This window comes from Salvelinus alpinus, chromosome 2 (assembly GCF_045679555.1).
Source record: "Salvelinus alpinus chromosome 2, SLU_Salpinus.1, whole genome shotgun sequence".
In the NCBI taxonomy this organism is placed as follows: Eukaryota; Metazoa; Chordata; class Actinopteri; order Salmoniformes; family Salmonidae; genus Salvelinus; species Salvelinus alpinus.
Window position 1 is genome coordinate 112,585,309 of NC_092087.1, and position 13,303 is coordinate 112,598,611.

Below are 13,303 nucleotides of genomic sequence, written 5' to 3' on the forward strand. Positions count from 1 at the left end.
AGCAAAGATTTGAGTTTTTCACAATGTATTCTGAATGTGAATATGGGAAAACTCAGAGGAGTAACCTCCATTTCGAGGTTGCTAATGAGTGCATTTCACACTACTTTAGATTATAATTGTAAGGCTCGTTTGAATGTCCTGCTTAATATAATGTTTGTGTCATCATCGCAAATCAACCGCTTTGTATTTAAAAAACACTTCAACCAGTAAAATGCTCTTTGTCTAGCTTTTCCATCAACCTGACAATGAGGGTTTGTACACTGTTTGCCAAATTGGCCCGTAACTTCACCTAACAACAAATATACCTGTAATGAACGAAGAAGCACTTTGGTTGTTGTTGCATGACATACATAGTGTGCTCTAGGACCCATAACAATAACATAGACCTACTGTAGGACCCATAACTTCACCTAACAATAACATAGACCTACTGTAGGACCCATAACAACAACATAGACCTACTGTAGGACCCATAACATTACCTAACAACAACATAGACCTACTGTAGGACCCATAACTTCACCTAACAACAACATAGACCTACTGTAGGACCCATAACAATAACAGACCTGCTATATGACCCATAACTTCACCTAACAACAACATAGACCTACTGTAGGACCCATAACTTCACCTAACAACAACATAGACCTACTGTAGGACCCATAACTTCACCTAACAATAACATAGACCAGAGTAATAGTTATATAGTTATATGTATAGTTATAACTGTAGTATCCTGTATAACTGTAGTATCCTGTATAACTGTAGTATCCAGTATAACTGTAGTATCCAGTATAACTGTAGTATCCTGTATAACTGTAGTATCCTGTAGTATCCTGTATAACTATGTATAGTTATAACTGTAGTATCCAGTATAGTCTGGGAGGAGGTGAAACCACTCAGGCTTATTTGATGTGATCTAATGTTTTGATCATCTAGTTTTCCATACAAGCATTCAGTCACCAAAGGGGGTTCGGTCATTCCTTTGTTTATATACTGTCTCATTGACAAAAATATTTTGGATTATTTGTTTACATCATTCCTTTGTCTCGACATATACAGTAAACGTGCCGAGGTTCTAATGTTGTCAAGGAGACACATTTTTATTATTTATTTACAGTTTGGAAGGTTGGGGGTCTGACATCCAGGATACACATTTGATTATTTATTCCGTTTGGAGAGTTGGGGGTCTGACATCCAGGATACACATTTTATTATTTATTTACAGTTTGGAGGGTTGGGGGTCTGACATCCAGGAAACACATTTTATTATTTATTTACAGTTTGGAGGGTTGGGGGTCTGACATCCAGGAGACACATTTTAGTTCTAATGGTGCCGTTCTGTTATTCTTTTCAGCTTCTTTTTCCAAGCATCTTACATTACTCTGAGACTAGTTATCCTGGGATCTTACATTACTCTGAGACTAGTTATCCTGGGATCTTACATTACTCTGAGACTAGTTATCCTGGGATCTTACATTACTCTGAGACTAGTTATCCTGGCATCTTACATTACTCTGAGACGAGTTATCCTGGGATCTTACATTACTCTGAGACGAGTTATCCTGGGATCTTACATTACTCTGAGACTAGTTATCCTGGGATCTTACATTACTCTGAGACTAGTTATCCTGGGATCTTACATTACTCTGAGACTAGTTATCCTGGGTTCTTACATTACTCTGAGACTAGTTATCCTGGGATCTTACATTACTCTGAGACTAGTTATCCTGGGTTCTTACATTACTCTGAGACTAGTTATCCTGGGATCTTACATTACTCTGAGACTAGTTATCCTGGGGAATAGTTTCAATACATTTGCAAAAAACCTAAACCTGTTTTTGCTTTGGCATTATGGGGTATTGTGATGTCATTATGGGGTATTGTGATGTCATTATGGGGTATTGTGATGTCATTATGAGGTATTGTGAAACATTTTAGAATAAAGAGATGCACCGATATTACATTTTTGGCTAATACCAATATCCAATATTTTCCTTGCCCCAAAAAACGATACCGATAACCGGTATTTAAAATTTTAGAGGCCTTTTAAGCATTCTAGTACAGCACTCTAATAGTTAACACACACACGGGTGCAGCGGTCTAAGCCACTGCATCTCAGTGCAAGAGGTGTCACTACAGTCCCTGGTTCGAATCCAGGCTGTATCACATCCGGCCGTGATTGGGAGTCCCACAGTAGTTGTCTGTTATTGGTGTAGAGAGGACGACAAAGGAGAGGGATTCCACATGTGGATAGGAAGATACAAATTATCATTATTACTGGATTTTTTTTTTAATAACTTTAGCTTTCTAGGTCAGTAGGTTACAGTAGGTTGTATCTCTCTAGGTCATGCCAGTAGGTTACAGTAGGTTGTATCTCTCTAGATCATGCCAGTAGGTTACAGTAGGTTGTATCTCTCTAGGTCATGCCAGTAGGCTACAGTAGGTTGTATCTCTCTAGGTCATGCCAGTAGGTTACAGTAGGTTGTATATCTCTAGGTCATGCCAGTAGGTTACAGTAGGTTGTAACTCTCTAAGTCATGCCAGTAGGTTACAGTAGGTTGTATCTCTCTAGGTCATGCCAGTAGGTTACAGTAGGTTGTATCTCTCTAGGTCATGCCAGTAGGTTACAGTAGGTTGTATCTCTCTAGGTCATGCCAGTAGGCTACAGTAGGTTGTAACTCTCTAGGTCATGCCAGTAGGCTACAGTAGGTTGTATCCAAGTGGAAACAATTATCAACCCAATGTGGAAAGTGTCGAATTTGGTCAACAACAAAATGAATGGCTTATTTGCTAGGTGAAGTTTACTTGATCTAACAGAAGTTTCGTAATGCTTACGTTGTTATGTGGACACGTGACATACCGACAACTTTGATAAAAACACTATAGGAGTTGTCTCCAGATCGCTATGCATATTCATGCTAATAGCTTAGCATCTCTCTCCATTGAATCCAGGCGGTGCATATTCATGCTAATAGCTTAGCATCTCTCTCCATTGAATACAGGCGGTGCATATTCATGCTAGTAGCTTAGCATCTCTCTCCATTGAATACAGGCGATGCATATTCATGCTAGTAGCTTAGCATCTCTCTCCATTGAATACAGGCGGTTGACGTCAACAACCCTCATAGAATATAAACAATAGATTACAATAATAAGATGTATCCACCAATCCAAAGAAAGGATAGGCGGGAGCTAGACAACCCGCAGTGAAGCTTTGTGGACAACTACTCCCCTTGTTAGGGCGGAGACATCTTGTCAGTATATCCATAATCTTTGGTGGAGCCAACCCAACTCTCACATGGGACTATTGGGGGGCACGGTGTGTAGTAAAACATCACTACATGCAGTGGCCCCCCAGTCTGCGGTCAGCAGATAGTCCCTTCTCAAATATATATGTTAAGTCACTTTTTGGAAACGGAACAGAGAAAACAAGGGGTAGCTTGCTCTCTACGTCGTCTGATTCTAGACATATCAGTCATCATCCTGGGCCCTCCGTTGAAGAGGTATTGACGAGCCAACTCCGAATACCCAAAGTTAAAAACAAATTTAAGGTGGTACTTACTGGTGTTAATCAGATCTCCTATCTCCTCTTCATCTTCCAATGTGACAGTAATCTCCCCTTCCTTCTTCACTCCATAAACTGCATCCTCTTCTTTTACTGTAACATCCTCCTCCTCTTTCACTCTGAACGCGTCTTCCTCTTCTTTCACTGAAACGTCTTTCTCTTCTTCTTTCACGGTAACATCCTCCTCCTCTTTCACTCTGAACGCGTCTTCCTCTTCTTTCACTGAAACGCCTTTCTCTTCTTCTTTCACTGTAACAGCCTCACCCTCTACGTCTTGTTTTACTGTGACATCCTCTTCTTCCTTCTCCTCTTTCACGACAATGTTCTGCCCCAGAGCTTCTTTCTCCGTCCAGCAGATCGCCTCTTCTTTAACAGGAGGGGAGTAGTTTAGGGAGCTCATGTTTGGGGATGTTAGCTAGCTAGCTATCATTAGCGACTAGGCTAGTGCTAACTTAACCAGCCAGCTACTACAGCTGACTAATACAAAATAACGTAATATTAAATTATATAGGTTAACAACTAGATACGACCTAAGTGTGTCGAAAACACAGTAGCTAATATACACCTAAAGCGTATAAATAGCTTGAATCTTTCGGCTATGTTGGCTAGCAAGCTACCGAGGTGGTTGACGAGCTGTTTCTGAAGAACCGTCCACTAGATTATACGTCACGCTGGCAGCGTCGCCTGAAAGACGCACATCGCCGTCTGCTGACTGGAGGGGAAACGCAGTTGAGGATCATATTTTATTTTCAGATAAAATTCATTTTTTATGTATTTAATTCACTTTTAAAACTTTAGTTTACAGTGCATTCTGAAAGTATTCAGACCCCTTGACTTTTCCCACATTTTGTTACTTTACAGCATTATTCTAAAATGGATTAAATAGAAAATATTCCTCATCAATCTACACACAATATTTTTTATTTAACAAGTCAGTTAAGAACAACCTCAGGAGGCTGAAGAAATTTGTCTGGGCACCTAAAACCCTCACAAACTTTTACAGGTGTAAAATTGAGAGCATCCTATCAGGCTGTATCACCGCCTGGTACGGCAACTGCACCGCCCTCAACTGCACCCCACCCCCCGGTGATGCGGTTTGCCCAACACATCCCCGGGGGCAAACTACCTGCCCTCCAGGACATCTACAGGACCCGATGTCACAGGAAGGCCAAAAATATCATCAAGGACAACATCCACCCGAGCCACTGCCTGTTCACCCCGCCATCATCCAGAAGGCGAGGTCAGTACAGGTACATCAAAGCCGGGACAGAGAGACTGAAAAACAGCTTCTATCTCAAGGTCATCAGACTGTTAAATAGCCATCAGTAGCACATCAGAGGCTGCTGCCTATATACATAGACTTGGAATCACTAGCCATTTTAAAAATGGAACACTAGTCACTTTAATAATGTTTACATATTTTGCATTACTCACCTGATATACTGTATTCTACCCTATACTATTGTATCTGTCTATGTATTACTCATCTCATATGTACATACTGTATTCTATCCTATTCTACTGTATCTTAGTCTATGTATTACTCATCTCATATGTATATACTGTATTCTATCCTATTCTACTGTATCTTAGTCTATGTATTACTCATCTCATATGTATATACTGTATTCTATCCTATTCTACTGTAACTTATTCTATGCATTACTCATCTCATATGTATATACTGTATTCTATCCTATTCTACTGTATCTTAGTCTATGCATTACTCATCTCATATGTATATACTGTATTCTATCCTATTCTACTGTATCTTAGTCTATGTATTACTCATCTCATATGTATATACTGTATTCTATCCTATTCTACTGTATCTTAGTCTATGTATTACTCATCTCATATGTATATACTGTATTCTATCCTATTCTACTGTATCTTAGTCTATGTATTACTCATCTCATATGTATATACTGTATTCTATCCTATTCTACTGTATCTTAGTCTATGTATTACTCATCTCATATGTATATACTGTATTCTATCCTATTCTACTGTATCTTAGTCTGTGTATTACTCATCTCATATGTATATACTGTATTCTATCCTATTCTACTCTATCTTAGTCTGTGTATTACTCATCTCATATGTATATACTGTATTCTATCCTATTCTACTCTATCTTAGTCTGACATTACTCCCCTAAATTTGTATATATTTTTAATTCCATTCCTTTAGATGTGTGTATTGTTGTGAAATTGTTCGATATTACTGCACTGTTGTCCTTGAGTGTCCCAGCCAGAGCCTAGACTTGAACCCGATCAAACATCTCTGGAGAGACATGAAAATAGCTGTGCAGCGACACTCCCCATCCAACCTAACAGAGCTTGAGAGGATCTCCAGAGAAGAATGGTAGAAATGCCCCAAATACAGGTGTGCCAAGCTTGTAGCGACATACCCAAGAAGACTCAAGGCTGCAATCGTGTTTCAAAGGTGTTTCAACAAAGTACTGAGTAAAGGGTCTGAACACTTATGTAAATGTACGATTGGGCCGTAGTCATCACACTTCCATGATTAGTAAGAACTAGGGTAGACTTATATGAATATTGTTATTTATGATTCATACATACTTTCCTAACCCTAAAATGTACCTAAATAATCTACAAGATCAGAGTATTTTTAAACCAGTTGGAGACGGATGATGACTTTATTTAATTGATAGATTAGATTCTCAAACTAGATTCTGTTCTCTCCATTTAATTGATAGATTAGATTCTAGAACTAGATTCTGTTCTCTCCATTTAATTGATAGATTAGATTCTAGAACTAGATTCTGTTCTCTCCATGTATTCTATAGATTAGATTCTAGAACTAGATTCTGTTCTCTCCATTTAATTGATAGATTAGATTCTAGAACTAGATTCTGTTCTCTCCATTTAATTGATAGATTAGATTCTAGAACTAGATTCTGTTCTCTCCATGTATTCTATAGATTAGATTCTAGAACTAGATTCTGTTCTCTCCATTTAATTGATAGATTAGATTCTAGAACTAGATTCTGTTCTCTCCATTTAATTGATAGATTAGATTCTAGAACTAGATTCTGTTCATTTTCCATCTGTTGAAACAACATTCTAATTGAAAGGTATTCAACCGTATTTAAAATTCTTAAGATGAAATGTACTCTAAACCCTACTGAATGAAAACTCCATGACAAAATCTGTTGGACAGCAATTGTGAGGGTTTTCAGCAAGGTAGCATCACATGCAGAGTGTGCGTAGGCAAGGCATCGAGATCGGCCCCGGTCCATTTCCATTGGTCAATAATTCCCTGTTACAGGAAAAACCCTATTTCCATTGGTCAATAATTCCCTGTTACAGAAAAACACTATTTCCATTGGTCAATAATTCCCTGTTACAGGAAAAACACTATTTCCATTGGTCAATAATTCCCTGTTACAGAAAAACACTATTTCCATTGGTCAATAATTCCCTGTTACAGGAAAAACACTATTTCCATTGGTCAATAATTCCCTGTTACAGAAAAACACTATTTCCATTGGTCAATAATTCCCTGTTACAGGAAAAACACTATTTCCATTGGTCAATAATTCCCTGTTACAGGAAAAACACTATTTCCATTGGTCAATAATTCCCTGTTACAGAAAAACACTATTTCCATTGGTCAATAATTCCCTGTTACAGGAAAAACACAATTTCCATTGGTCAATAATTCCCTGTTACAGGAAAAACACTATTTCCATTGGTCAATAATTCCCTGTTACAGAAAAACACTATTTCCATTGGTCAATAATTCCCTGTTACAGAAAAACACTATTTCCATTGGTCAATAATTCCCTGTTACAGGAAAAACACTATTTCCATTGGTCAATAATTCCCTGTTACAGAAAAACACTATTTCCATTGGTCAATAATTCCCTGTTACAGGAAAAACACTATTTCCATTGGTCAATAATTCCCTGTTACAGGAAAAACACTATTTCCATTGGTCAATAATTCCCTGTTACAGGAAAAACACTATTTCCATTGGTCAATAATTCCCTGTTACAGGAAAAACACTATTTCCATTGGTCAATAATTCCCTGTTACAGGAAAAACACTATTTCCATTGGTCAATAATTCCCTGTTACAGAAAAACACTATTTCCATTGGTCAATAATTCCCTGTTACAGGAAAACACTATTTCCATTGGTCAATAATTCCCTGTTACAGAAAAACACTATTTCCATTGGTCAATAATTCCCTGTTACAGGAAAAACACTATTTCCATTGGTCAATAATTCCCTGTTACAGGAAAAACACTATTTCCATTGGTCAATAATTCCCTATTACAGAAAAAACACTATTTCCATTGGTCAATAATTCCCTATTACAGAAAAAACACTATTTCAATCAATAATTCAGTCAATAATTCCTTGTTACAGAAAAAACACTATTTCCATTGATTACTGTATTGACCTCTCGTCCTCTGTCTCTCTCGTACTCTGCCTTGTGTATTTATCTTCTAAATATTATTATAGTCCCAACTTAGAATCAAATAGACTTCCCAAAGATAATATGTCATTTACTTAATTTCCAATTCACATTTACAATGACAATCTGAATGAAGAAATACTAATATTAATCTATTTAATAATTAACATGTTTGAAATATCCCAATTATATAGTGAACAACATTTAGGGGTTTACATTTGCATTCAATCAATCTGAAATTCATAATCAAAACATAATATTTTTATTACTATTTAATCCGATTTTCGACATGATCATGTCTTGAGTTGAACCCCAAAAAATGTAGACCTATTTTTCAGTATGATTTCATTCATAAAATATGATTTAATGTAGCATGAACAAAAACACAATTTCTCAATCAAAAACACAAGTCAGAACACAGCCTCTCTATTCTCTCATGTGTTTTCAGGTCCTCTGACTGGGAAAATGTCTTTTCACAATGAGAGCAGCGGTATGTTGTCTCCTCCTGTGTATTAGTATGTTGGAAAGGTTTTTCTCCTGTGTGTATTCTCTCATGCTTTTTCAGACTCCCTGACCACCTAAAACTCTTTTCACACTGGGAACACTGGAAAGGTTTTTCTCCTGTGTGTATTCTCTCATGCGCTTTCAGGCTTCCTCGATGAGTAAAACTCTTTTCACAATTGGAACAGTGGTAAGGCTTTTCTCCTGTGTGTATTCTCTCATGCTCCTTCAGGCTCGCATAACACCTAAAACTCTTTACACAGTGGGAACAGTGGTAAGGCTTCTCTCCAGAATGTATTCTCATATGTATTTTCAGGTTCCCTAACCCAGTAAATATCTTTCCACACTGAGAGCAGTGGTAGGTCTTCCTATCTTCTGTGTGTATTTCTTCATGTTGTTTCAGGTACCGTAACTTGGTAAACCTCTTTCCACACTGGGAACATTGGAAACACTTTTCTCTTGTGTGTGTCCTCTCATGCTCTTTTAGGTTCCCTAACTTGGTAAAGCTCTTTCCACAGCGGGAGCAATCGTAAGGGTTTTCTCCTGTGTGCGTTCTCTCATGTACTTTCAGGTTCCTTAACCCCCTAAAACTCTTTCCACACTGGGAACAGAGGTGTTGTCTTGCTGGTTTGGGCGTCTCTGGGTCTGGGTCCCCTGAAGGACTCTTCCCGCTGTCAGAGTGAGAGTCTGGTCCCTCTCCTACCAAAGACAAACAGAGTATCTAGTTAAATACTAAACAGAGAACTGAATTAAACCTCCATAAAATAAAACTGTCTTCCTGTGAGGCTAGATTCCTCAAAAACCTGAAGTCAGTTTTCAGAACATTCCATCAATAAAAACTTGGTGGCCGCCCTAATAATAATAATAGATAATGTCATGTTTATAGGCTGAGCAGAGCTCTATAATAATAGATAATGTCATGTTTATAGGCTGAGCAGAGCTCTATAATAATAGATAATGTCATGTTTATAGGCTGAACAGAGCTCTATAATAATAGATAATGTCATGTTTATAGGCTGAGCAGAGCTCTATAATACTAGATAATGTCATGTTTATAGGCTGAACAGGGCTCTATAATAATAGATAATGTCATGTTTATAGGCTGAACAGAGCTCTATAATAATAGATAATGTCATGTTTATAGGCTGAGCAGAGCTCTATAATACTAGATAATGTCATGTTTATAGGCTGAACAGAGCTCTATAGTTACTATGCAGTTCTATCAACATTTATCAACTACGTTAAACTAACAACATTAGCAAACCCGTTAGATATATTTCTGAGGTTAAAAGTTTGATATTAAATTAAATGCAGTCGAATTTTAAAATATACAGAATGTCCCACAAAATGTGTACATATTACTTTTTTGAAAACTCTCATAACTTAACTTACAAGAATTGCAATGAAAATCGGTGGTCAGCTAGCTAGAAGGGTGTATGTATTCGTAGTTAATATTATTATTGTTTCTTGTTGACTATTCTAATTGAAATCATTCACGGTAAGGTAGTTATGTTGGATAAATAAAACACATAAGAAGCCGTATGTATCTTACATTAAAGGGCCAATGCAGCCGTTTTTAATCTCAACATCAAATCCTTTCTGGGTAACGATGAAGTAGCTTCCTGGTTTTGTTTTCAAAGATGTCCACTGTCTGGGTGTTCACTTCCCCCACGGGTTACTATAGCAACACACATCACCCCCCACGGGTTACTATAGCAACACGCATCACCCCCCACGGGTTACTATAGCAACACACATCACAACCCCACAGGTTACTATAGCAACACACACCACTCCCCGTGGTTACTATAGCAACACACACCACTCCCCGTGGTTACTATAGCAACACGCATCACCCCCACGGGTTATTATAGCAACACACATCACCCCCCACGGGTTACTATAGCAACACACATCAAACGTGTCATGTATATCTTGTTTGTCAATTCTGAGTGACATTAAAGTTGTGAATTTGCTAATCCATCGTTACGGTTTTGTTGGTGACCCGCTCTTTGGTGGTATACACATCTTACAGTGTAGTTATCAATTCTTACATTAAATAATAACACATTCAAGCATCAACATTCAGTAGAACGCTGCTTTAAAACCACGCATCAGTTCATCAATAGTTTGTGCTCCTGTTTTTAAGACAGTACTTACTGGTCTTAATCAGATCCCCTGTCTCCTCCTCCTGTTCTTGTTCTTCCTTCTCCTCCTTCAATGTGACAGTTATCTCCTCCTCCTTCACTCCAAAAACGGCATCCTCCTCCTCTTTAACTCTGAACGTGTCTTTCTCTTCTTTTACTGTAACATCCTCCTCCTCTAACTCTGAACGTGTCTTTCTCTTCTTCTTTCAGGGTAACAGCCTCATCCTCTACGTCTTGTTTTACTGTAACACCCTCTTCTTCCTTCTCCTCTTTCAAGACAATGTTCAGCCCCAGAGCTTCTTTCTCCGTCCAGCAGACCGCCTCTTCTTTAAATGGAGGGGGGAGGTTTAGGGAGCTCATGGTCGGAAATGTTATCTAGCTAGTTAGCATTAGCGACTAGCCTAGCGCTAGGCAAATTTAAGACGTCTGCCTGACTAACAACGTAAATATGAAAATAAATGGGGCAACTCGCTATAAAACAGAAGTATGTCTAAAATACATAGGCAAATATGCACTGAAACAGTCTAAAAAGCTTGAATGTTTAGGCCATGTCGCCTAGCAAGCTACTGAAGTGACTGACTCGCTGTTGTTGTTGAAGTGTCCCGTCCACTAGATTATACGTCACACTGGCAGCATCGTCATCAGCTGACTGGAGTGGGTAACGCAGTATAAAGAAATGTTTATTTTATTTCCTGACAAAAAAAAAATATTTTAAAATGTATTTCATTAAACAATATTATATTGATACGTCCAAAGGAAAGCATGTGTTGATTGATTAGTGAAGATGTGTAATGAATGAGAATTTAAACTTTACGTCTAACGCTGCATTTAAGGCAATGTCATATTCATTCTGTCAAACAAACGCTCTGCAGCGTCTGGTTTAACAGTGATCTACGTTCTATGAAAGCTGCTGGGAGCAAACTGGAGAATAGCTAGAGGAAAACAACGCTAACTGTGCATCCCCAGTCCCTGGTATATCACCAGACTGCATACAAACCTAACTGCATCCCCAGTCCCTGGTATATCACCAGACTGCATACAAACCTAACTGCATCACCAGGCCCTGGTATATCACCAGACTACATACAAACCTAACTGCATCCTCAGGCCCTGGCATATCACCAGACTGCATACAAACCTAACTGCATCCCCAGTCCCTGGTATATCACCAGACTACATACAAACCTAACTGCATCCTCAGGCCCTGGCATATCACCAGACTGCATACAAACCTAACTGCATCCCCAGTCCCTGGTATATCACCAGACTACATACAAACCTAACTGCATCCTCAGGCCCTGGTATATCACCAGACTGCATACAAACCTAACTGCATCCCCAGTCCCTGGTATATCACCAGACTGCATCCCCAGGCCCTGGTATATCACCAGACTGCATACAAACCTAACTGCATCCCCAGTCCCTGGTATATCACCAGACTTTACAAATCTAACTGCATCTAAAATAACTAAAATATGACTGCAGATCAGAAGAGCAGAGACACACAGAATGATGGCAGGGAATATCTCCAACATCCAAAATAGATAGATTCCATGATGGTGAAACAAACAGGGGCGAAAATCTGAGATCAACCTTGGAGGGGACAATTACATTAAATTTTCTCAAGAGCAATTCCTGAGGGGGACACCAAAAGTAGTGCTGTAACACATAGCATACGTTGTTAAATGTATATTGAGGAACCATAATTCCTACAACTGGATAATTGATAGGTACAGTAGTTAACTGAAGGGTTTTCCCAACTTGTTCAAATGTTTAAATCATTATAATTCTACTACTAATAATAGTTATAGCAGTGCTCCTTACCAGTCCAGTATGTATGCAGGTATTCGTACTTACAACCAGCAATATCAAGAAAGGTCAGTAGGTGACAATGGTACTGTACACTGTATGGGTGTAGTTTTCATAAATACAATGAACATGGTGTGATCACATCTAAAAGAATCTCCATTGAGAACCATCACAAAGTTGGTCTCCGTATTGAATTGACCTTTTAATTGGACTTTTTCTGATACATTTATATAGTCATTAAATATGTCCACCTGGCCTGAGTCTACAATATCTTTGCAAGAACAAAAAGCTTAAAATAAGTAGTTCTAAAAGCAAAATAACTACTTCAATGAAAAACCCAAATAAATCAAACAAAATATCCTTCAGTGTCTCAACTCAGCCAGTGTCTCAACTCAGCCAGTGTCTCAACTCAGCCAGTGTCTCAACTCAGCCAGTGTCTCAACTCAGCCAGTGTCTCAACTCAGCCAGTGTCTCAACTCAGCCAGTGTCTCAACTCAGCCAGTGTCTCAACTCAGCCAGTGTCTCAACTCAGCCAGTGTCTCAACTCAGCCAGTGTCTCAACTCAGCCAGTGTCTCAACTCAGTCAGTGTCTCAACTCAGTCAGTGTCTCAACTCAGTCAGTGTCTCAACTCAGTCAGTGTCTCAACTCAGTCAGTGTCTCAACTCTTCAAACAGCAGCTATGGACAAGTATGTCGCACAAAGTAGGCCATTTTAAATAAAATAACATGAAATAAATCATTTGTAAGTGTCCTGAAAACTACTAAACAAAAGAACAAATATCAATTACACCAGGGGTTCTCAAACAGGGGTCCATGGACTAATTGCA

At 38.6% G+C, this 13,303-nt stretch overlaps 2 protein-coding genes across 3 annotated transcripts in view; both read right to left on the reverse strand.

Moving 5' to 3' along the window:
- LOC139549224 (zinc finger protein 664-like) overlaps positions 1-4,278 on the reverse strand; it is a 235,053-nt gene extending 230,775 nt beyond the window's left edge. The window contains exon 1 of one of the 2 annotated variants that reach the window (XM_071359453.1): positions 3,569-4,228. In XM_071359453.1, coding sequence (XP_071215554.1) covers positions 3,569-3,971 — 403 coding nt within the window. In that variant the 5' untranslated portion in view covers positions 3,972-4,228. Of the gene's footprint in view, positions 1-3,568 lie in introns of both variants that reach the window. The other variant, XM_071359471.1, reaches the window with a different exon arrangement.
- A 4,071-nt stretch (positions 4,279-8,349) lies between these two features.
- The window catches only part of LOC139552326 (zinc finger protein 721-like), a 135,745-nt gene continuing 130,791 nt past the window's right edge, over positions 8,350-13,303 (reverse strand). Inside the window, 3 exon segments of the mRNA XM_071363954.1 lie at positions 8,350-9,219; positions 10,681-10,870; positions 11,248-11,312. Coding sequence (XP_071220055.1) covers positions 8,417-9,219; positions 10,681-10,870; positions 11,248-11,312 — 1,058 coding nt within the window. The 3' untranslated portion in view covers positions 8,350-8,416.